This window comes from Macrobrachium nipponense, chromosome 19 (genome assembly GCF_015104395.2).
Source record: "Macrobrachium nipponense isolate FS-2020 chromosome 19, ASM1510439v2, whole genome shotgun sequence".
NCBI lineage: Eukaryota > Metazoa > Arthropoda > Malacostraca > Decapoda > Palaemonidae > Macrobrachium > Macrobrachium nipponense.
This window is the reverse complement of record NC_061088.1, coordinates 81486496-81513087: the sequence shown is the minus strand read 5'-3', so window position 1 is coordinate 81513087 and position 26592 is coordinate 81486496. Positions and strand designations below refer to the sequence as shown.

Sequence of the window (26592 nt, the reverse complement as noted above, 5' to 3'; positions counted from 1 at the left end):
TCTCTCTCTCTCTCTCTCTCTCTCTCTCTCTCTCTCTCTCATTCATAATCGTATGTGAAAGCTGAACGCGGAAGTGAATCCTGTCTTCAGATGTTACAATATGACAAGTGTAGGTTTAGGGACTGAGACACAGCTTCTTGCTTCCTTGACTTCTGGGTAACATTATAGGTGTAATACGAGAATTCATAGAAAACGCAGTATATCTAGCAGTATACATAGGTGTAAATTTATGGGGTGGGGAAAATCATGAAAGACGAGTGGAATAGTTGATGATTTGTTGATGATACAGTATTTATTAAAGAAAGTAAATAGAAAAAAAAAACAGACAGACTTGATTTGAAAGTGTTTGAAATTGGAGAAAGTTGAAAAGATTGTGAGCAAGAGTAAATTTAAGATAATAAATGGAAACCAAGAAGATGGAGCGAAGAATTTTGACTGCGGAGGACGGAACAATGGAAGAGGCTGTTTGGAATAAGGATTTTAGAGTAAAAATAGCGACTGGTGGTAAGAAAAAAGAAGAGTTAAGTCACCGAATGTGTGTGTTCAGAAGAGGCTTGGAGGGTTATGGAAGCTAGGACGAGAATGCTTAAAGAGACTGTTGAGTCAGATCTCCTTTATGGAAGTGGTGTGTTAACGTTGAATTTGAAGGAAAGAAACGTGTTGGAGTTGTTGCGACGAACTGTAGTGGAAAGGTTGGCACAAGCTGATATAGTATAATCAGCTGGACATATTGTAAAAGAAGCATTATAAGGGGAGGATCTTAATACCCAGGAACGGTGAAGTGTGTGTGTATGTGTGTGTGTGTGTGTAATTCGATGAAGATGAAACTTCTTGTGCAGGTATATGAAGTGGTTAATGTTATGGAAGTTTTCTGAACGGCGTTCATGCACTTTTTAGCAGCTAAAGTATGAACGTGGGAGCAATAACTTTTTTTCCTCTGTGATCACGCATACGCATACACACAACATATTATGTACTTGAAAACATTAACTATGTCCAAATTCCCAGCATAAAAAATTAATAGCATATCTACTGATTGTTCGCAACTCTCCCCAGGAAACAATACGACGAACACTAAACACCTCCAGAGGCAAAATAACAATTTCAAGCCTCCTCCGTATTATTACATAAACACGATACCAAACAGAACAAATAACACCACCGTACAGGAATCTAGCAGATGAAATTACCCCCACGAATCCCCTTCGTTGCATAAGTAACTCTTTGTATGCTGAAGGCTATAACCATGCATAAAATTCAATCAGATTAAATACTTACGTCAAAAAAAAATTAAAATAAAGAAAAAAATCTCAAGTCACGTAGTCCCTGCAGTTCTGGTTCTTGTGACTGACATCTCATATATAGTTTCGAAAGGTCACGCATCAATATCCGTGACGGGAACACATGGTATTTTTACCTGTCAGGTAAATCCCCACGGGTGGGGGAGGGAGGGAAGGAGTACCTCGTTCGTGGATCTGCATCGACAACGAGCAGAGACGGTAATTGACCGATATGCTAATGGTGTGATTTGAAAATGAATGCGATAATTGCTCTCTCTCTCTCTCTCTCTCTCTCTCTCTCTCTCTCTCTCTCTCTCTCTCTCTGCTGGCGTGACTGTTCTGGACCCAACCTCAGTTGTGGATACGGGCATGTGTATCGTCTTAATGAATTGCTGAAGTTCAATGCCCTCGAACGCTTCGTTTGTGTAAAAATCTAAATATTCGCAATTGAATCTGAAATGCAGCCGGATTTGTTTATACTCTTTCGGTCAATAATAATGAATCCTCATAAATATATTTCAGCGATATGTGAGTAATTTCAATACCCACAGTCCCACCTATCTGAACGAGGTTTGCTCTGTGTTCGAAAGAGTTGGCAGATATTCCTTGCATGTCATTAAATATCTTGAGTCAATTCCAGCTACTCTGGGCGTGAAGGAATTTATCTATAAATCTTATTGCGTAAGTAGCGTCTTACTACTTGATACAGCTGGAAAAGAACATTTCCAATCTCAAGGTAATCCTTCTGAAGGATGAGTTCTATGAATTATCAATATAATCTTTTTGTAACACCAGGCGTTGTTACCATATTATTATTATTATTATTATTATTATTATTATTATTATTATTATTATTATTATTCAGTAGATGAAACCAATTCATATGGCACAAGCCCACAGGGTCATTGATTTGAAATTCAAGCTTCCAAATAATATGGTATGCATTACGAAGAAGTAAGAGGAAGTGAACGGAAATACAGAAAGAAGAGATCCGACTTATTAAAAAAGAAAATAAATAAATTAATAAATAGATAAAAAAAAAAGTAGTAAAATGCAAGAAGAATAGTATGACGGAAGACTTGACCACATTTCTGAAATGTTACTGAAAGGTAGACTCCCCTCAATCGTTTATAATCTCGAAACGTAAAATACTGCATGAATGGACGAGATCTCTATATTCCTAAGGTGACGAGTAATCAGGTGCACCATCAACATACATAATAACCCCATCATCTGGTGTGGGACGGTTCCTAAACACCTGGAGGGCGATATTCAGGTAGGCGAGGAATACCCTTTCATAAAACAGCGCTGGAATTTGGAACTCATTACGTTTAAAGAAATGAAACGTGGGCCAAAAAGTTAGTGAAATATCTCTTTTATGGCTCGGGTAGAACGAGAAAATGTTGACAGGACAGGGACTGGAATTTCTAGAAGATATATTAACCCTCTCTCTCTCTCTCTCTCTCTCTCTCTCTCTCTCTCTCTCTCTCTCTCTCTCTCTCTCTCTCTCTCTCTCTCTCTCTCTCTCTCTCAGCCATAAAATACCGTCGACCTGTCTTTTTATGAACCATTTGAATTCTACTTCCTTTGGAATGAAGATTCGAGCTCTTCCGCTTTTCAGGTGGTCACGTATTACCTGCCGAGGGTCTCCTCACAAATTTATTGTGACGCAATGAGCAATCGGGGAATTTTCAATTTCATGTCTTGATTCCAGGTGTTGTGCAAAAAAAAAAAAAAAAAAAAAAAAAAAAACAAAAAAAAAAAAAAAAAAAAAAAAAAAAAAAAAAAGGGGGGGGGGGGGGGGGGGGGTCAACTCGCATTTCCACACGCTTGAACCAATCACTTCACCATCCAATAATCTATAGCTGGCCCCCTGGTATAGTGGTTAGTGTCGTAACACGGCACTCAGATGTTGCGGGTTTCAGCGGTAGGTATTACTTAACAACAGATCATGGGCCCTTAAGGATTTCATAAAAGAAGGAAAAATCGTTGAAAAATGTCACAGAGAAATACTTATATGATTCTCACGTCATATTTTCATTACAGCTAAGCATTACAATATTGCACAGCAACGAAGTTTAATAACTAACTATGAATATTTAAAAAAAAATAACTGAATATTTTTAAAAATTTGTAAATCGTATATTGGCGTAATGCCTTCATGTCTACATAATCTTTCGGGGGAGAGTGCACATTTGTTTACGTAAGGTTCAAAAGGATTCAATTAAGCTTATGCTATCGCATCCCATAATAAATCCAGAGCAAAAATGAATAAATATATTTGTTTTGACTGAAATCACGATGGGAAGGAATACTATGCGTAAATTGCTTTGCAAATGTAATGCAGAATGCAAGAGCATCGTCGTCACTGATATAAAAATGCAATGAATATTACATTTCCTTTTAGCCCTAATATCAGTAACGGTTATTTAGATTTCTTCTCTACACTCCCAGTTATAATGACGTCTGTTTAATGTCAGGAAGGATTTCTAATCTTCAATAGTAGCTGACATTTTCACTGCCAATAAACGAGAGATTATAATTATAGACTGTCTGAAGCATAAGGTTTTTCATGATTCGAAATTAGGACACGTTAAAAAAAAGGCCCCTTTTCAACAACGTCTGCAGTCAACCACACTAAATGTCACTTTCACTTTCACGACCTTCACTTGATAAAAGTCTCGAGGAATGTGTCTGTAGAGACTGTGGATAACAGGCCTTTTTTCTGTTTTTCTCAATAGATCTTTTTCTGTTTTTGTTAAAAGATCTTTTCCTGTTTTTGTCAATAGGTCTTTTTTTTCTGTTTTTTGTTTGCGCCATAATTCGAAATTCCTCATTCTAATAAGGATGAAAAATAACACAATACAATCCATACAGTGTTTTCTCTTTGCACATGAATAAGGGCGATTTATGCAGACATTATTTCCGTCAGCAAGTAAGTATCCGCAATATATCATTTACATGGAGTCAAGAGGGGTATGTTCAGAAAATTATGTAGCACATGATATATATATATTTGGCAAAGCGTCAACAAAATGCAAGATAGGATAAAACGTGACAGAAGCTCCAGCTGACATTATTCTCTCCCATGATAAATGACCTATATATTTAACTACCGTCACGCTGGGAAGGAATAATTTCACGTCAAATTATTGTCAAAATGAGGCTCTTCATTTTCTCGTTCACATGTTACCTGCTATGTCTGCAGTGACTGAACTTTTATTCTTACAGAGAAAGACCTTACCTTACAGACCTTACAGTTCGTTCGGGTTGCCCCAGGTCCCTCAGTGTGAGGCACCTCTAATGTCTACCAGAGAGTTGCTAGTACATCTTCCGGTATATTTTGCATCTTCCAATCTTGGATGGTCTGGGATGCAGTTTAGATATTTGTCGAGCTTATTCTTAAACACATCTACGCTCACTCCTGATATATTCCTCAGATGAGCTGGCAACGCATTGAATAGACGCTGCATTATCGATGCTGGTGCGTAGTGGATTAATGTTCTGTGTGCTTTCCTTATTTTTCCTGGTATAGTTTTGGGCACTATTAATCTACCTCTGCTTGCTCTTTCTGATATTTTTAGTTCCATGATATTTTCTGTTATTCCTTCTATCTGTTTCCATGCCTGAATTATCATGTAGCGTTCTCTTCTCCTTTCTAGACTATATAATTTTAAGGATTGTAGTCTTTCCCAGTAGTCTAGGTCCTTAACTTCTTCTATTCTAGCTGTAAAGGACCTTTGTACACTCTCTATTTGTGCAATATCCTTTTGATAGTGTGGGTACCATATCATATTGCAATATTCAAGTGGACTACGAACATATGTTTTATAAAGCATAATCATGTGTTCAGCTTTTCTTGTTTTGAAGTGCCGTAACAACATTCCCATTTTGCTTTACATTTTGCCAACAGAATGGCTATTTGATCATTGCATAACATGTTCCTATTCATCATCACACCAAGGTCTTTAACTGCTTCCTTATTTGTGATTGTCTCATTATTAGTTCCCCTATATGCATATAGCTTTCCTTCTCTGTCTCCATAATTTATTGATTCAAATTTATCAGAGTTAAATACCATCCTATTTACCTCTGCCCAATCATATACTTTGTTAAGGTCTCTTTGTAGAGCGTTCCTATCTTCATCACAAGTAATTTCTCTACTTATTCTTGTGTCATCAGCGAAACTACTCACTACCGAATCCTTAACATTACTGTCTATGTCTTCAATCATAATAACAAAACAATATTGCAGCTAGCACCGTAACCTTGTGGCACACCGGATATTACCTTGGTTTCATCCGATTTCTCATCGTTTGCAATAACTATCTGTTTTCTGTTGTGTAAAAATTCTTTTAACCATCTTCCTACTTTATCTACGATATTGTGTTTTCTAATTTTCTTTGCTAATATATTATGGTCTACTTTGTCAAAAGCTTTTGCAAAGTCTAGATAAACCACATCTGTTTCATTTCCGCTTTTCATATTTTTGAATATGTTCTCACGGTGGACTAACAGTTGGGTTTGTGTACTTTTTCCGGGTACGAAACCGTGTTGTCCTATATTAAACAAATTATTTTTTATTAAATGTTTCATAATATTTTTCTTCATTACCCTTTCATACACTTTCATAATATGTGATGTTAGACTCACAGGCCTATAATTACTTGCCTCTAGTCTTGATCCACTTTTGAAAGTAGGGGTGATATATGCTAATTTGTGCTCATCATAAATCTTGCCTGTATCTACACTTTGTCTTAATAATATTGCAAGTGGCTTTGCGATAGAATGAACTACTTTCTTTAACAAAATAGCAGGGACTCCATCCGGCCCTGCAACAGCTCCATTTTTAATTTCATTAATTGCCTGCACAATATCAGCTTCATTAATTTCTATGTCAGCTAAATATTCACTATTTTCGTCCCTTACTTCTATATCATTATCTTCATTATCTATTCTAGGGGTGAATTCTCTCTTATATCGTTCTGCCAGTATGTTGCAAATTTCCTTTTTTTCATTCGTTAATCTCCCTTCAATTCTCAGAGGGCCTATTTCTATTCTTCTTTTATTCATCTTCTTCGCATATGAGTATAATAGTTTGGGGTTTTGCTTGATATTTAATAGGGTTTTTTCTTCCAAGTCCCGTTTTTCATTTTCTTTTGATTGTATAATCTTTTGTTCTCCATTTTCTATCTTACTTTTTAGTTCTATAACTTTCCATGCATTTTTTTCTTTTGCAAGACCTTTTTTCCACTTTCTGATTTTCTGGAACAAGATCCTTCTGTCTCTTGGTATGCATGAATGATGTTTACTTTTCTTCTTCGGTATATATTTATCCACTATTTTCTCCAATATTTTATATAATATCTCCGTATTTACCCTTAGTCATCACTTTACGAAAATGTTATCCCAATCTTTGTTTAATTCTTCATTAATTTCTGACCACTTTATATTTTTACTGTAGAAGTTGTATTTTCCATATCCTTCCCACTTTTTCATTTCTTGCTTATCTCTATTTTCACTTGCTTTGGAATGAACTGTTAATTCTATGACATTATGATCTGAAATACTCGCATTATAAACTATTATTTCTTTAACATATTCATCTCGTTCACAAATACTAGGTCTAAAGTATTTTCCTTTCTTGTTGGCAGGTGATTTATTTGTTGAATGTTGTATTCTAGTAGCATATCTAATAGCTTTTCAAATTGCCTCTTATCTTCTGCACTACTATTACTCTCTTTTTTATATGTATAAGTACAACCACAGTCTCCTATTCGTTCTTTCCATTCTACGAAAGGAAAGTTGAAGTCACCAGATAGGAGAATAGTCCAGTCCTTGTGATTTCTACATATATCATCCAATTTTTCAATTATTAAGTCAAACTCTTTAGTATTAGGAGGTCTATATATTACTAGTTCATCAATTTTTCAGATTCAAATTCTACCGCTATTAGTTCACATTCTGAGTTACTATATTTCTCATATATATTTTCCTTGTTTTTTGTCTTTCCCATATATTGCGGTTCCCCCTTGATTCCTATTTTTTCTATCTGATCTATAAGTTTGGAACCCTTTTATTTGATCATCATTCCCAGTCTCTTGGGAATACCAGGTTTCACTTTATATTCATTATATCTATTTTCTTTTCATTTTGGGTTAGTTCTTCTAAGTACTCTATTTTTCTTTTTGAGTTACTCGTAACTAAACCCTGCGCATTCATCACTATGATGGTTTGCGTGTTTTCTCCTTCATTTAATATTGGTAGTAATATGGATTTTCCCATGTCTCTTTCCTGTTCTGGTATGTTGTTCTTTTTTTCATTTCCAGAAATTCTGACATTAAAAAATCCAACTTTTCCATAATATTTGATCTTCCTTCATCATAATTATTCATTTTGTGTCTGAATCTGCAATTTTCTCCGTTTCTGCAATATCCTCTTGCATAATAAATACAGTTATTATCTCTTGAGTAGAATTTCGGAGCTGATGCTTTGAAATTTTTTGCTGACACCTCTGCATATCTCATTGGTGGTTTGCTTTTCTCTTTTACCTGATATTCTTGATTTCTCTCTTTATTTGTTTGTTTCTTTCTTATTTTGGATTTTATTACTTGGTTGGTTATTTATTTGATTATGATTCATGGCTACAGGGTGCATATATTTGCATTTTTTGTCGAACTTACATCCTTTTCCTTCTTTTAGGTTTTTACATATTTTTGGATGCAGATCTCTGCAATCATCCCCATAGCCATCTAAGTATGCACATTTACCATATATTTCATAGTTTTGACATACCTTAGGATGTTTGTAGTAACATCTTTCTCCAAATCTGCAATTCCCTCTTTTCAAAAGGTTGCAGATTTTGTCTTTCTTGTCTATTTTTTCCTCTTTCCCGTCATTGTGTAGATCTGGGTAGAGCCTCTTCGGGATTTGCTTTTCTGTTGTCATATCGTAATTTATTTCTTCGTAGGTATGCTGCTTATTGCCTCATATGTAGTATCAATGAGTATCTCTGCATCCATACTTTTATCTTGTTCTTTGTTTTCCTTATTTTTTTCTGTCATTTCAATTTTGTTTACTTCTCTTCCGTTTTCCTCTTCTTCTTTTTCTTCTTCTTCTTCCTCTTCTTCTTCATCCTCAACTATTTGTACATTCAATCTTGATTTAATAACATTGTCTATCCATGATAGACATGTTGAACAAAAAATTCTTGTATCTTTTCTCAAATCTTGCATTACCTCAGGCACACTGTGGATGGGTCGGAATGTTGGCCATGCAGCACATTTTCTGATTAGGTTTTGTGGATTGACTATGCTATACCAAACCTTACACAGTTTGCATGCTTTTGGCATTCTTTTTCCTAATGCATCAATTAGGATATTCACAAGATTCACCTTATTCATTTTCTTTGTCGGAATATGTTGGTTTATGTATATTTTCTTTATGAGTCTCTTGACCACTTGGATTTTATTTGGAACTTCTTCAATTATTTTCAAGATGTTTTCATTAGATTTGTTCCAGTTTGAAGGATTATATCCTTCTAATATATCTATGAATGCTTTTGTATCTTTTTGGTTAGGACTGTTGCTGATTTCATAGATGAGAAATGCCAGTTCCCTTCCTGCTACCTCATCGTATTGCGAATCCGCCAAGCAAGCTAAATTACGCCACCTCTTCCCGCAGTTGGAACTTACTGCCATCTTGTTCTGATTTCAGTATTACACTTGTTAAACTAACTTAGAAGACGCTTTATCCTACTATTTTCACACTAATCTTATCACCGATAGTTCACGAACACTTCTAGATATTTCTCAAATTCTAGTCGTATGTTAAACTTGTGATATCTGTTGATTAATCTGACTTCACGCGGGTACGTCTCACCAAGCAAGATGGAGAGAGAGAGAGAGAGAGAGAGAGAGAGAGAGGAGAGAGAGACGAGAGAGAGATTGAGAGAGAGAGAGCTTAAAATTAAATATAAAAAACCAAGTGGGTGAAATTCATGCGCCCTTAACACACACACACACACACACACACACACACATATATATATATATATATATATATATATATATATTATATATATGTGTGTGTGTATGTATATAGTGTGTATACACGAGTTTATATATATATATATATATATATATATATATATATATATATATATATTTATATATCCATTAATATGTGCATGCGTGTTACAAGCATAAATAACCATTATCACAAATTGTCTGATGTAATCAAATCGATCCAGTGAGTCGACTGTATTAGATCACTCTAGCCAAAAATGTTTCACCCGTTTGGAAAGCCTAAGAAGATTTCCAGGAAATATTCCCATTCCTTGCTAAATAAGATCCCGGTTTTGCAATTCCCGGTGTCATTAATTACATTGAGACTGACTTGAAAACTAAAGGTAATAACGTCTTACTGACTATTTGCTCATAAAAGAAGATCCGTCCGTATTATGTAGGTAATTACCGTGCTCTCTCGAATATCTGAGTCCTTCTTAACCTGAGTTTTTTCCAAGATGGTCAATTGAATGTCAAGATTTTAGTTCTCTTCCTCTGTATCTCAGTCATAATCAGAGCTGGAGGTCTCTGGCCTTCAGAATTCGGTAGGACTGTGTAAGGTGTTTTGATCTTAATGAATATTCAAGATCTCAGTTCAATTTAAAAGTGAACATTCATATTTTTCTGATTTTTACCAAAATAATTCTACCCTTGACTTACTTTTAAGGATAACTTCAATATGGAGGCCAATATTTATTTTTATCTGATCTTGATGAAAGTTCTACTTGCCAGTATCTCTTGGATTTTTTAACTTTTTCTCCACAGAACCATGAAAACTTTTCAAGGACAAAACATTATCTGCTAATGTTTAATTTTTTTTTTATTCTCAGAAAAATTATCAGCTAAGCATCTGGGCATGTTTTTTATCATTTTCCCCTAGTAGTTCTGACATTGAATTACTATTCAAAGTTAATAATTTTATTTTAGATTTGGGAGGGGGTGGCGGCAGGGAGTGGCGATAATGCCTCGTAAAATCTTGCCTTTACCTGATTTTCAAGGTCACACTCAATCAATGGATATTTTATTTTGCAACAATTTTGTTTTTCTCTGACTGATGACATCAGATACTGTCATTTTCTTTTTTTGTATTTTCCTCAGACATCCCTGGCACAAAGACTCATTCTAAATGCCACATATAAAAAATTTTGCATTAGAAGCAGTACATTGCAACTCTATTATTTTAATACAATTTCACTATGTGATGATACTGTCGAATCGTAGTATCTGCTAAGATCTACTCTTAATTTTCATCCAGCTAAGCCAGTACAATAATATAAGACAATAGGGGGATGTTATTGTAAGCATGTTTAATTTTACAACTCTTACCGTACTGATTATCTTGAAACAAAATGTATATACTAACGCACAGAGGTGAAACAATATGTCAAAGAGATGTCAACGTTATAATTCTTTCGTTATTCATCACATTACCTTCAAGAAATCTTTAGTGAGAGACCGGGGTTTAGATTACGGACGAACGAGCAATTCCTGTTAATGAAAAATGAAAAAAAAAATCTCATTTCCCTAAAATTGAAAGGTCTTTGTACATTAAAGAGCCTGCCATCGCCTGAGGGGATCATTCTCGGCCTATTTCACTCCCTTCTTAGGCCTTCCCTTTATTCGGATTCCTGCTTACCTTTTATGGAGGCTGTAAAACAAATGAAAGATAAATGACATTAAGATAATAGGCCAACGGCAAGTTATAAATCTGATTCTCTCTCTCTCTCTCTCTCTCTCGCTCTCTCTCTCTCTCTCTCTCTCTCTCTCTCTCATACACACACGCACACACATACACAATATATATATATATATTATTAATAATTAATATATATATCTATATATATATATAATTATAATTATATATATACATATATATAGATACATACATAGATAACATACATCTATATATATATATATATATATTTATATATATATATATTTATATATACATACATACATACATACATATATATATATAAAACTGTGGGCGCGCGCGCGCATTTCCAATGACCAGTTAAGCCCATAATAACAGTCACCTCGTCTAAGGAAAAAAAAAAATCATTTGATGTTCCAACTGCTGTTTCTCTCGGATCTAATGATCAGCCAGTCCTTGAAACCTAACGAATTATGACCTTCGAGGACTAACACTCACACCCGAAGTAATACTAAGAATCTCCATCGTCTGCACAAGATACCTTCAGCTATGGCCAAACAACGCTGGCCGGCACAAATCAGTTTGTTAAAGCCGGTAATTTAGTCAATGAAGGAAAACGCGCTGAGATGAAAAACAGCCTGTAACATCTACCAAGACTAAATACATCAACTAATCAAAATCTAAATCCGAGTCTTGCAAAAAAAAGTGGTAGGAGAAGCATCAAGTCGTTTTTGCAGGCTTATTTCATCTCATAGCCAAGGAAAATATTCCGAGATCTACACGAATATGACCCAGATTAACATCGAGACAAGTCCTTTCAACAAAGAAGGGTTTGTGTTCAGTCTTAAAACAAATTTTAATTAATACGGACGGAATAGTCTGGAGCAAGCAATTCCCACGAATCATCAATTATTCTTGTAACTAAATCCTTCGGAATCTAATTTTGCACATAAATATAAGTTTTGCCAGCATACTTTTTCCTGATATGAGCCAAAATAACACTTCGTTAAGTGACAAGAGCTAAATGCAAGAATATTCATGCATAGAGATTATTAGACATTAAGCATCTTTACATTCCTTAGCAACCACTATGAGAACTGAAAAGTTAATAACATTAACTGACGTGTAATCAATAAAACGTAAATGGTGATTTTTTTTAAAACAGTTATTCTAAGCTTCTCATATAAATCACTCTACAAAAAATTCAGGCCATCCTGGTGAAATACTTCCAAATGTTTCGTAAACTATAGCTGCCTTTACCGGCAATCAATAAATGTGTAAATAATGAGGATATCAGCCACTAGGGAAGCGTACACGTGTCGAAGGGTTAATCGGGACCGAACTCGGGGCATAATTAATTCAATTCTAGTAAGCTTATGTAGAGACGGTGCCCCAATTTCCGATTTATTCGGCACGAGCTGCAGCCAATTATCTTTATTTAAAACAGAACAATGCCGATACCGATTTCCAGGTAAACGCCCACTTTAATGCTTTTGCTTAATCGTAATCCTCCTTATTTTAAACTGAGCACAACCATGTCTGGCACCCGTGTAAGTTTGTGACGTTTGAGGTAACAATCCCGATGTAGAATTTCTATTCCGAGCGGCTTTCACATCAAGCAATAGTTACGGAAGATTGAAATTATTGCAACATGAAGGCAAAAATCCCCTACCAGGAAATTGTGTAAACGAGTGAAGTAACGAAAATAAACGCATTTGAATATTTGTAAAGAAAACCGACTTAAAGAAGATGAGTAAAGAGAGAATGAGAACCAAGGAAAGAGGTATGCATTTTTTTTCTTATATTTTTTCTTGGTCGGGCGGCGCCTCTAATCCCTAGAAGGAATCTAGAAAATAGAAAAGGGGGAGAAAGTCAGAATGGACGGCAATCAAGATCTGGTCACTGTTATGAAATCTATTAGCCAAGCCTCTCATTCCGTTCTATTTGTAAACTCGAATGACGGCCTTCGGGAGAGAGAATCGACTAGCCTCAGCCCCAATAAGAATGGAAATCTCTTGCGTTTCTGATTTAAGTATTTATGCTTACGGTGTCCAACTTCGCCAGATTCCCTTGCTTTCCCCTCGAAATATTCCCCTTGAGAAAATAAATACAACATGCAAGCGTCCCAGGATTCATATAACGAAACTTTCGGTGAAATTTGCAACGCGCAATTTGACATGTAACTTAGCAAACATTTCTTTTAAACGTGAGTGTTGGTTAAGAAAGAATGATACTTCTGTTCTTTTTGAACCAAGTGCTGCTGTTAATTCCCCTTTCTTTGCTAAGAGAGACGTTGATGCAATGGGTTATTTATTTCCCAATGCAGGGGAAATGTCAGCCGGAGTCTTACACAAATGGTTAAAGTGAAAAAAAAAAGGAAAATGTCAGACCTTTAAATAATGTAAACTGTCAAGAAAATGCAAAAGGAATATATGATTGCAATAACATTATATACAACGTTATTCCCAGTAAGCGACTCAAAAGGATTCGTATTCAAAAGATTTAGATCATTGTTGAGGGATTTCCATGTATGATTTAAACTGACAAAGCTCTGCGATAGAAAGTTAGGATATGATGCAATGGCTTTACAATGTAAATAATACCGTAAACAGGAATTTATGCAGCAGGAGGAAGTTAACTTTACTCATGAATGCTTTACGTACGTAATGTCAGTTTTGGCCAGGGCAAATGAAAGAAAAAATACACGATTCTTTATAATACAAGACGTTAAATGTTTGTGTCAGCTACATATTCTATTGTTGACGACATACCGGGAGGAGAGTCACGGTCGATAGAAAATCCGACATTTATGAAATAAATAGCACCTACGAACGATGAAAACCAGAACTGCCAAGCGGCAGAACTTCATCCACCTCCGAAACATCTTAAAATATTCCTGAAAAATAAAACCAGAACCAAAAAAGATAACATCCCAACAATTTTGTGACCCAGGATTCTCGATGCAACCGAGGTCACCGAAAATGGGAGATATCGCCGGAGATACATAAGAATTCCTAAACCATTAAAACATGCTGCCGTCGACGACACGATATCATTTCACACCAAAATAAACACGATTTCATTTCCTAGCGATAATCCCCAAAATTCCGATTATTCTGATTCTGTCTCGCGGAGTTATAATTACAGGGGCCAAATTAGATTTGCCCGAGTCCAACACAGCTAATTATTGCCGTCTTGAACTTACACTTGCTAGTTAAGGTGTTCAGTTGACTGAGAGTAGTGATTACTGCATACAAGTTTGAGGAGACAGAAGGAAGAGAAGATGGGGGAACACACCAAGAACTGAGAGAGAGAGAGAGAGAGAGAGAGAGAGAGAGAGAGAGAGAGAGAGAGAGGTTGGTGTAGAATAAGTCAATCCAGTTGGTTGGTGGGGTATTGAAGATTGGTCAACAAGGGAGAGAGACAGAGAGATGAGAGAGGATGAGGAGATGAGAGGACTCATAGAGAGGGAGAGGGAGAGAGAAGAGTAAGTCAATCCAGTTTGGCTGTGGTATGACTTGTCAACAAGGAGAATGAGGAAGGAAAGACAGAGAGAGAGAGACGACGAGAGAAGGAGAGAGAGAGGGAGAGAGAGAGTAAGTCAATCAGTTGGCGTGGGTATTGACTTGTCAAAAACAACAAGGAAGGAGGAGGAGAGAGAGAGAGAGAGGAGAGAGAGAGATATGAGACGAGAGAGAGAGAGAGAGAGAGAGATAGTAAGTCAATCCAGCAGTGATGTGGGAGGATAGCCTCTTCAACAAAAGAGAGAGAGAGAGAGAGGAGCAAGACTTTCCATTACAACCAGCCTATTAATTCCAAAACTCTTTTCCCCGCCCGACAGATGGACCATCATTCCGCCTACCCCCGAGCGACCAGTATGGCGACGTGGGCGACAACGTGACACTTGAGTGCCAGGTGGACGCGATGCCCGAGCCCACCATCGTATGGATCCGGCAGAAGCTGCAGACGGTGGTAGGCAAAGGGCCAGAACTCCACGTCACTATTGACAAGGACACCGTTGGCAGTTACCTCTGTATTGCCAAAGTCAACAGCTTCCCTGAAAGATATCGGCCTCCGTTGGCATATTCTTAAAGGTATAACTTCTCTAACCCTACCACATTCACAAATTACATGTCTACATTGTATCCTTAATCTATATAATATATATATATATCTATATATATATATATATATATATATATACATAATATATATTAATATATATATACATATATATATATACATATATATATATATATATATATATATATATATATATATATATATATATATATATATAAGTAGAAATCCATTTAGTACAACTTTCAAAATGGCCTGTACCTCATTTCTTGGCCAAATAAAAAAGGGTATATCAAGTGCCTTGATTAATGAAAATAAAATTCAAAATATGTATATACAAAACTTCTTTTTCACTGGTATGCAACCGTACAATAAATAAATGTATACGTTTACATACACTATAAATAAAACGTTCACAATGATATAAATTGGGATACATTCGATAAGATTTTAAAACTTCTTATCTTTCAAAAAGTTCACAAAAATCCGAAGGATTCGTATATTTTCATAGGTTCATTTAAAATTTCTATTTGGTCGATTAAACCACAATTCTAAATAAATATTAAAGTTGGTCTTACTGTAAATATTGAAGATTCTGACAAAATTTCACGAATAGATTTATTGGCATTTAAAAAATCATACTAAAACCATAAGTGTAAACAATTATTATTTTCCAGCAGTTTTGAAACATCAAGACAATTCCTAGGAATTTATACGCATGCTTATAAGTAGCCAACGAGCAACAGAATCTCTTACACTACCTTTACGAGCTCTTAATCATATGAAGGATATCACGAAGCAATCTTACTTGAAATCGGAAGTATAAATAAAAAATAACCTTCTGGCGTTCACATACAGAATTTAAAATCCCAAGCCTGAATCATTTCACAAACTGCACGAAACTTCCCGGCCACAACAGCCACGCCTCTTTTTGAGGGGCGAACCTGGATAGCAACAAGTTACAAAAGCAGAGAGACGACGATTGAATCGGGTCGCGCTCGAAATAATACAATTTCTATTGCAAATATGAACAACGCATAAAGCGTCACTTTTAATCCCAGCTGATACTAATCCCCATGGCAGTCACATGTCACATAAAATGCACATACATACATATAGGAAAAAAGATTATTATCAGCTTGTGCGTGTTTGAGAGAGAGAGAGAGAGAGAGAGAGAGAGAGTGTTTCGGGACTTCGGTAGGCACGTAAATCTCTTTCTTTCCTGATCCCTGCTGCTTGTATTTAGGTAATACCAGCATCTTTACTAATGACTGTTCACTTGGCTCAATAAACAAATAAATAAAAATATTTATGTAAATATATAATATATAATTATATATGTATGAATCTATATATAACTGATTCGCGAAGATATGGAAAGTGATGAATGTATAAAAAAATAAAAGCAAAGGCCACGAAGGAAAAGTGAAACAACGGAGTGGTTGCTGGGCCTTTCGACCATATGCTATGTATATATAAATATAAAATTTTATAAATTTATATATATATATATATATATATATATCTATATAGTATATATATATATAGTATATAATATATATTATATATATTATACGTATATATAAAATGCATATGTATGTGCACATCATTTCTCCAGCCAATTACTCAAACCAAATAATTCCTTCCCTTCTGAAGAAGGACAAGGATGCGGGGAAACAGAAGCAGCAGTAGAAGACCTTCCATTAGTGCATATTGATTATCAGACGTTGGTTGTCAAGGGGGGCGGGGAAACATCGAAATGGTAAAGGTTCACTCAAACAGAACCTGGCGAGAAGAGGCGTTTCTCGAAGATAATTTGCAAATGACCGTGTCTCAGGGAGCCCCGACGCACAACCGACGTAATCATTCCTAAGAGAGTGCTAATCCCGAAGAATGGGCTTCTGGACGCTGGAGGGCTGTAAAACTAATCTCCAAGAGCGCACTCTCGCGCACTGTTAGGGGAAAGAAGAAGTCAAGTTTGTTGAAGGGATTACAAACGCTAAATGGCCCCGAGTAAACTCCTTGCTTATCCTCTCACGAATGCCTTCGACAGCCATTTAATGATTTTTTTCAGAAACGATCAAAATCACATTCAAGGCGAAAGGAAATTTATGAAATTCGTCAGACGTTCCGAGCTTTTGCACATGCAGGAAAAGAATGATATTTCGAAATCTTCCCCAAAACACAAATTTCTTGGTATCTAAAATTGCGTCCTTTTTCTAAAGAGTACCGCATATTTCAAGCCATACTTGAAGCAGCCTTGGAAGGGAAGTTGTGTACGAGGTATAACAAACACCTCTGGTTCTGTGGTAGTAAAAATTTTCTTTGATTTTGACCTAATTATATTTCTAACAAAATCTAGCGTCACCACTTTCAGTATAACTGTTAGTTTTCTTAACTAACTAATCTGGGTGTAGTTGATGGGTTAACTTTTACCCTTCCAGAGTCAATTCTCAAATCTTACTTTATGAGTAATATTTCTTTCTCAGTGCTGCTTCTTGATGCAATAAATTCCATTGTTTAAGGTCTCAAGAAAATAGATTCTTAAAATAAAAATAAAAAATCAATAGCCTCTCTAGTTTTATTTTAAAGGAGCGTGGTGCACATTTTCTATGTCGTCTTTATTTCTGGCTACGTACTATTTCAGGCTTAAGTAGTCATCCATCCTTTTTTTAAATCGTTTACAATGGGTATTTTGAAGACAGCGCCAAGTATGCTCTCGTTCTGTTGCTCTTTCCATTTGTGCATTATCAGTGTGATTAAGGCAGGTGTGCATATATAAGTAAATTAAATACAGAAATATTACAACCTATGAACAACATTACAGTGGAGGCAAATCTCTTTAATTCTAACAAAAAACAAATTACGAAAATCGCAATAACTACATTACAATCAATCAATGCCCTACCAGTCGAGGGTCATTACTGTACTGTCAAATCTGCTGTAATTACATAAAATTTCTAATAAATCTTTATCTAGTGACAAATATATATAATATATATACTATATATTTCAATCCATAACTAGGGCACTGGCGCAATACCACCCGTATGGAAATCACACCATACCCCTATGATTGATATATCCAGTCGACCAAAATAAAGATTATTACTTTTGCTGTGGTGAGATGTGGCACTGATGCTACGATATTAATCCAGTGTGTGATATTACTCCGCACATATAACACGCGACCCTTGTCTTTCCTCGCATTTGCATTATTTCATTGAATATTAGTTACGCTGTTTGTATTACATTTTCCTCATAAAACGTACTAATTGGGATTTATGGTGTTTACTTCATTAGCACTTCTATACTGTATCAGTAACATTTCACGAACTTAGTTAAAGAAGTTACCTTGAAAATTAATTTAAAAAATGTCTGTATATATCTTATGATTGTGTGTGTGTGTGTGTGTGTGTGTGTGTGTGTGTTTGTGTGTGTGTGAGAGAGAGAGAGAGAGAGAGAGAGAACGTGTTTGTGTTTCCAGCAAAATAAAGCTCTGGGTGTTTTCACATACGGAATTAATCCACAGAACTCTAACAATAGTAAAAACAAAACTACTAACACATAAGTTAGGTAGCTGTATGTATACTACATAATACATACATACAGATATAATATATATATATCAATATATATATAATATATATGATATTTATACTACTACATTAATATATATAACAACATACATGACATAATATATTATAATATATAGTATAATATAATAAGATATATTTAGTACCTATATATATGTGTGTTGTGTGTATATTCGTCTGAATAGAAATTATTTTGGAAATTATCTTGCGATGAAGTTGCTAATCCCATCAGCGTTTTTGTGGATGCAGATTCACGGGTGCGCGCATATTCACGCAAGCAAACCTCCGAAAATATATTTATAACACATACAAACATGTACACATGCTGCCCACAGAAACCCAGCCGACAGTATCACGCACGGTTAACCATAAATGTATATGTACGTATGTGTGTGTGTATGTATGTATATATAAACATATATTACAGTATATATATACATAAATATATACATTTATATATATGTAGCAGTTATGACTTGGACCAAATATACGTATGTTTGTGAGTGTTTGCGCGAGTGCAGATGCATATCAACGCAAACCACACACTTGCAATTACCTGACCATATACTGTAATGTACCAATTCCATTATTGAGATAAATTACGTTGAGCATGCGAAGAAGCATAATGCCACTTTTATGCTTCTTCTTCCTCCTCCCCCTTCAGAAGAAGAAGCCTCCTTGCCAAGTGACACTCTCTAAGGGCCTTTCTCCCTCCCTTTTCCCGCTTCGCAGGGTCCTCCGCACATCCAGTCCGAGAAGCAGCAGTGGGGGAACCAAGGGGAAACTGCGCTCGTTGAGTGCATAGTTACAGATGCCTCTTCGCAATCAATGACTGTGACCTGGAGCCATGACAACCAAGATGTGGACCTGGGTTAGTAGCGGGTTGGAGTCTTTCGTTTGTCCTTATTCCCCCGAAACCCAAACCGTTGCCTCAGTTCGTATGGATATCCTTTTTTTATTGCCCTTATACTTCATGTGTACAAACTTTTTTTTTTCTTTCAATCAAAGAACTCAAGCAAAAGGATTGCATTATGCACAGGGACATAAAACCTTGTTTTCGTTTAGTTTTTATGTTAATTGCACCTGGTGCAGACATCCAAATGATCTTTTTGATGCCGTTAAACTAACGGGAATTTGAATGCACATCTGAGACTATGATGATATAAACGGCATGTTCCGAAATAAATGATAAAAGCTCGCAATTCAGAATAGTTGTCCATCATTATACACAGTCCTGTAAACAATCAATAAAACTGCGTATGAGATGAGTCATTATTTAGGAGCTCTGTCAAAGTGTACATTTAGTCATTGTCAGTTTCATCATTTGTTTTCAAAACATATGCAAGCATTTAAGACAGGCAATAATACATCCCGAATAAAATAAAATAAAAAAAAAAAAATGAAAAATAAAAAAAGAGCACCAAAGGAGCCTCCTCTCAAAGCAGTCTCCTTTAAGCCGTCCGCTGACATTCACAAAGCATTTCTCGTTACTCTGTTAGAAAACGACCGTTACGAGGCAGTGGAGGACACCATTGCTAAGGGCGTCCGTCACACGCTAGTGATTCACAAGGCGCAGGCGCAGGATTTCGGACAGTATAACTGTTCGGTTGAAAATCCCTACGGATCGGACTCCTTCGTCATCGAACTTGTCAAAAAACGTAAGTTTAAACTCTTTTCATAATTGTATATACATAAACAGATATATATATACATATATAAATAAATAAGTTGGACATACATTAGGTTTGGTCACATCGACTTTCACAGGGAAAAAATAATCATTTGTAAATATTATAAAACTGACAGCCTCATAAGAGGATTCAGTTCCTTAAACTTGGCACAATTAACGAAGACAGATAGACAAGTATATCCATAAATGCATTGTATGTATAATTTTTTATTTATATAAGTATATAAATATACATACATATATATATATATATATATATATCTATATATATATATATATATATATATATATATTACGGCATATAAATTTCTGATCGAACTCCAGTTTCTCAAATGATAGGCCAGGGCCCTACTAACTGACCCACATAAGTCATATAGTATGTATGTATGTATACATACATACATACATATATATAATTGTGCTATATATATTTCATATAAATTATATATTATATATGTAATTTACCTTGACTTCCCTTCTCTCCAACAGAAACAGTGCCCCTACTTATAGTACTCAGCGGAGTGTCAGTAGGAGTAGTGTTGGTGTTGGGAATATCCATGGCAGTGGTCATCAACTTAAAAAGGTCAACTAACAGGAAAAAAGGTTTGTACAGGATGTTCTTAATAATTCAACTGTAGACGGCTGCTTTTTAAGTTCAAGTTGCTCAATGATAATTATGATTTTTCAATCTCTCTCTCTCTTCTCTCTCTCTCTCTCTCTCTCTCTCTCTCTCTCTCTCTCTTTTGGCAAGAACCTTCTACCTGCTCAATTTAATATTTTCACAGGTCGTTTTCCATATCAAATCGCACTTGAATTTGTAAAATCTGAAAGAAGCCTATTTAGCCTAACAATCATTTTAACATAAAGCTTTCGTTATTCATTTTCTTTCAGTTCTAAAGACTGATGGATTACCTGAGAAAACAGTCACGCTTGAGATGAACGACCAAAATTCAACAGCTAACGACTCGGACTTGAAGGTAAGTAAGGTCCTAAACGAAGTTCCTAAATTCTCATTGCATAAAGTACATAATACCGTATTTATTTCTGAGCATTTAGACCCTAGCTTTCGATACATAAACGGTATCTTTATATTTCGTCATATTACTAGAAGCACCTCGCCTCAAATTTCCAATATTGATTAAAGTGTTTGATTAATAAAACAGTTTTTTACACTCTTATCTCCAATATTTAAAGACATCATTCACTCAAAAAAAAATTTTTGCCGGAAAAAATGTTAGGGATCACTAAATCAGAAATAGCGTCTTGATGCAGAAACCACAGGCTATTTTAGAAAACTAAGCAAGTACTAAGACGAACAGCACAAGCCTGCATTCAAGCCCTTGTCTTGTACATGAATAAGGGGTACAGCGAAACGTCTTTAAACGAGAGGGAATTTCTAAATCTGACAACGAAGCCTAAGCGGATTTGCAACACTAATGCAATCACGTTGTGTCAGTCAGAGTGACCAGGCGCAAGAGCGAGTCTGGCATAACTTTGTAAGCAATTAGTGAATTGTAACCAAACTTCTTACGTCAACACATTTGGCTCACAGATTTTGCCGTGACATTCTGCGAGTTGTTGTACTCGACGCCAAAGGAATCTCAAGAATCTCCGGTATGGAAATCAAGAGTGCTGTTCAGTGCACATTTGCGACAGGAACGAAGACAAAAACGCTGCCCAGTGTTTGCTGTAGAATTCGAAGACCTTTTCGAGAGACAATGTTTATCGAGAAGGCGCTTCTCGGGAAAAAAAAGTTTCAATAGCTAATCAATTTCGTTAGAAAATGAGTAATGCAATATTAAGATTTAGAAACTTTGAAATCAAATCTGGACGTCAGGTGTCTATGTTTTAAACCTAACATCTCAATACTCCAGTATTATTTTTTGAGGTAACATTTTGGACAAAGGAAATTTCATCCCCTTATACAGAACTTATTATTCATCAGTGCAAGAATATACTCGCAGTCTATCGACCAAATTACATATAAATCATCCATTGCTGCTCTCAAAATGAACCCGTGGTCAAAGTATGAACGAACAAAAACTGTTCTTAAGCACAAGTGAATAAATGGTTATGAAATAAATCCCGATCGTCGATCAGTGAAATCAAACTTATCAAAACGTTTGGCGGAAACAGTATAACATCGTTATTTCAGCAATGCATTTGACGTTTCAAAAGCTTTGATACAAGAAACGATTGTTTGATACTCTATAACACGGAAATAGCCACACAACCATTGCATAATAGACCCGATTGCAAAATGGTGCAACAAAAGCCACGAGCACTGGAAAAAGGGAAGCGCGATTTTTCCATGCAGGAAATATTGTGGGATTTTTATAGCCAAGTAGGATATAATGATGTTCAGTACAGTTTTCACTCACCCACAAACGCAGGCACTAACAAACTGCGCAAGACTTGCCATAAGTTGCATCCTTGTCCATCTCCACCTGGCAAGGCTCAAAGTACTATCAAAATAGTTTAACCTGTTATCAGCTCTCATAGGGCTGGACCGAAGGGCAAGCACTGGGACCAAATATAATTCACTCGGCGCAGTGATGAATGAATAAAATTGAAATGAAAAAAAAAAGCATTAAGGAACATGCTAAAAAAAATTATAACAACGCACAAGAAACAAAAATACAATTCGAAGCCCGGTAAATGTGTCTCATTTCTATTACAACATAAGCTAGACTGCAATACATATAAAAGCGACAGGGTGCTAAAAACAATGAAAATATGTTACCGCTGTATTACTATGTTCGATTACAATTTCAATCAATAAATAATTATGTGCACATCACCCGTAAAATTAATCAAATTTGTACATGTACAAATTTGATATTGAGCGAAGAGAAATACTCTATTCACCATAGAGTGATTTTGCACATAAAAAACAATGACTAGCATAATTACAATTAGCAGGCTATTCCAGTCTTTATTAAAGACCTTATGAAATGCAATAAATACTCGACACATTATATCTGAGGAAAAAGAAATTGATGAAGTGAAAGAATCCGTAACTCAATCTATGCCAACTACCTTTATGACCAAAAAATTTGCCAGCAAGGTCTATACAACCACTTAATGGCTTGACCACAATGTTAGTGAGGTTACCGACAAAATATTTTATTCGTTTTAAAACATAACTTACACATGTGTAATACTGCATTATAAGTTATCAAAGCAAACTGGACTAGTTTACTTGGATCATAAAAAGCACTGAAAATTCAAGAAGTCTTAAAATCCTCTTCTGTCAACGTTCCAGGTTGATTTCGATCAGCGAACGGGTTCATCAATGAGTACCAAGGACGGTGGCGACAACAAAGGATGGGATAAGGAGTCCGATCATCCTACTACTCCGTCATACCTTACTTCAACCGGTCCTTACACTTACCCTGATTCCTTTACGGCTATCCCTACCAAAATGGTGAGTGTTAACGACTCGGCCTTAGGCTTTTATTTGTTATTAGTAGTGTCGAACATTTCAAATCTTTCCTTTCCAAAGGTACCACGCACTCACTTTTTCATTTATAGTCCCCTCATGGCTTCGAAGAAAATCTGGCAATGAATACAACTCAAACCTGATTTTTATGGTGGAGCTGCTTACAATACCAGTCACCATATCTGCAGTTATTGACCACTACCCGTTAGTAATGCACGAATATCTTCCCCCTTCTCCAGAATGGTCACCTGAACAGCAACAGCGACAGACGATCCTTCGGGAACTACGTGGACCACGCAGCTCTGGTCAACCATCAGTTGCAGCAGCAGCAGCAGCAGCAGCAGCAACAGACATCTCCCTCTAGCATAGGATTAGTTGGCATCGTGGGGATGGGCGGGGTAGGAGCCGGCGGCGGCGGCGGTTACCTCAAGGGCAGCAACGGCATCGCCAACAACATCAGCGGCAGCGTAGCCAGCTACCCGAGCTCCCCGGCAGGAGGCGTTCTGCTGACTTCGAGTCAGCATTCCCTTTACTCCGGGTACGGGGAGTTCGATCCCGGGCCGGAGAGGGTGGTGGACGGGGACAGAGGGTTCTCTCCCAGTTACAACAGCACCTTCACCAACCAAAACTTCACGAGCTCCAGCGGATCCTTACCGCTCTCACTCCAGGTGACCGCTAGGCCCGCGGGATCTCCCGGCGGAGGAGCTGGTTCGACCATACCGAGACTTGGTATACCAGTTGACCCAAGCCAGTATATAGTCCCTCCAAGGGCGCAGGTCCTCCAAGGGGCACTAGCTACCCATGTATAAAGTGCAGTATAGCGATACTTGCTAAAAGTGACTATACAAATATATATTTTATTCAATTGTCCTTTACCCTTCCGTCGTTACGTTCCCTGATCAGATGGAGTTATATAAATGTCACCTCAGAATTTCTTATACTACTGAACAGGGAAGAAACATAAAAAGGAGCACTTGATATTGATAAGTATTCCCCAAGCCTACAGATGACCTCTGGTTGAAGATGAAAGGGATTTCAAACTGGAAACTTAGGTTCTGTGAAAGCAAATTACATTCCTCGTGAGGGTATGACTTTGGCTTGTGAGTGAAACAGATATGGATTCATGAAAACACTCAGTACACTTGAATTATAATTCTGCCATACATTTGGATTCTAGGTCACCCAGTAGGTACTCGGGAGTCCATAAACGGGGAGAGTAACGATTTTCATTGATGATAAATTCCTAAGCGTCGAGGGCATTACGTTCCACTGATCTCGAATCTATTTTGTCAGATTTGGCAAATGTTTTCCTCTTTCAAGCAACAATGTGTATAAAAATTGTTGTTGGTTGTGCTTCGTCCGTAGTATTCAGAAAGACAAAAATTTCTCCTTATGCTAGTGAAAACGTGTACAAAATGGAGGCATTTGTATTCTCACCATTAATTAAATACTTAATATGCAGGAAAAAGACATGAAACGGGGCAGCTGATAAGCAACTAGAATCGATAGGATATTGGCTGGATAAAACCACTGATAAAATCACAATTTCGAAATTAATCGCATTTTCAAAATACGGTAACTAAAATACTAAAATTCAAAGTCTCCTATGTCATAATGATTTAAATAGTAAAGATGATCAACTTTAGCGATAAACCCCATCGAAAAGAACGATATCCAGTAACGTTAGCATAGAGATGAAAGCTGAGAAATGCGCTTTAAGCGACATTAAACGTTATAATTAGACGTCGATAGCTTATATCGCCATGACTTGAATGGTAATATTTCCCAGTTAACACGAGAAATGTCTGCTAAATATGGCATAGCAACACTACACTGACGATAGTCTGGGGTTGAACTTTCATTTCCCAAGGTACCCGAAAAAACACTGCGTCACCTTGTAGAAATGAATGTCTAAGTGAAATGGTTACCATTCAGGGGAAAGAGAGAGAGAGAAAAAAAATCTGCAATTTCAGTAAAATTCTCGTCCTAATTAATTACGTCAGTGAAAATATATCCTCCCGCTATCGGATAATGACTGCAGCATTGGAAACAGGCTCAGGTAGAATTCCGTTGAAAATGTTCGGTGTAATTTGCGCGAATACAAAAACTAAAAATTGAAAAAATGACAAACAGACAAAAAGGTGGAAAATATGACAAAAATCGAGTTTCCTCCACTCAGCTTTTGCCTGCGTGTAACGAAAACTAAAATCCAGTAATTTCAGTGGAATATATATATATATTAAGTGGTGCTTGTTCATAATATCAGCTGGAAAAAAAATATATATATATATTATTTAAACTAGCCTTGCCATGTACATAGCATTGTCAGCAAAAATGATAAGTTGTTTATATCGAAAACTTGTGTTCATTACATATCGTTGTACATATCAAATGTTATTTGTATAATTTGTATATACTTTAAAAGTTGTCATAAATATTTTTATACGAAATAAAAGTACGAAAATATTTCAATTGCATTCTTTCCCCAATTAGTATATAGTAAACTTTTAATCTTGAATATTAAAACCATTTTTCGTGTGTATAGATATATTTAAGCAGGTGTATGTATGTATTTGTGTATATATATTATATATATATATATATTTATTATATTTATATATATATATCTATATAATATATATAATATAGATATATGTATATATATCTATTCTATATATATATATCCTAATAATATATATATATCTATAGATATTGATATATATATAAAAGACAATTATATAAGATAATTAAAATAAAACACAATTATATAAAAATTAAAACAGG

At 35.9% G+C, this 26592-nt stretch overlaps 1 protein-coding gene across 1 annotated transcript in view; it reads left to right on the top strand.

Moving 5' to 3' along the window:
• Positions 1-26274, top strand: part of LOC135218567 (irregular chiasm C-roughest protein-like) — a 78853-nt gene extending 52579 nt beyond the window's left edge. The window contains 8 exon segments of the mRNA XM_064254947.1: positions 14842-15062; positions 15065-15094; positions 19409-19547; positions 20176-20334; positions 20856-20969; positions 21258-21343; positions 23632-23793; positions 24048-26274. Coding sequence (XP_064111017.1) covers positions 14842-15062; positions 15065-15094; positions 19409-19547; positions 20176-20334; positions 20856-20969; positions 21258-21343; positions 23632-23793; positions 24048-24617 — 1481 coding nt within the window. The 3' untranslated portion in view covers positions 24618-26274.
• The last annotated feature ends 318 nt before the right edge of the window (positions 26275-26592 follow it).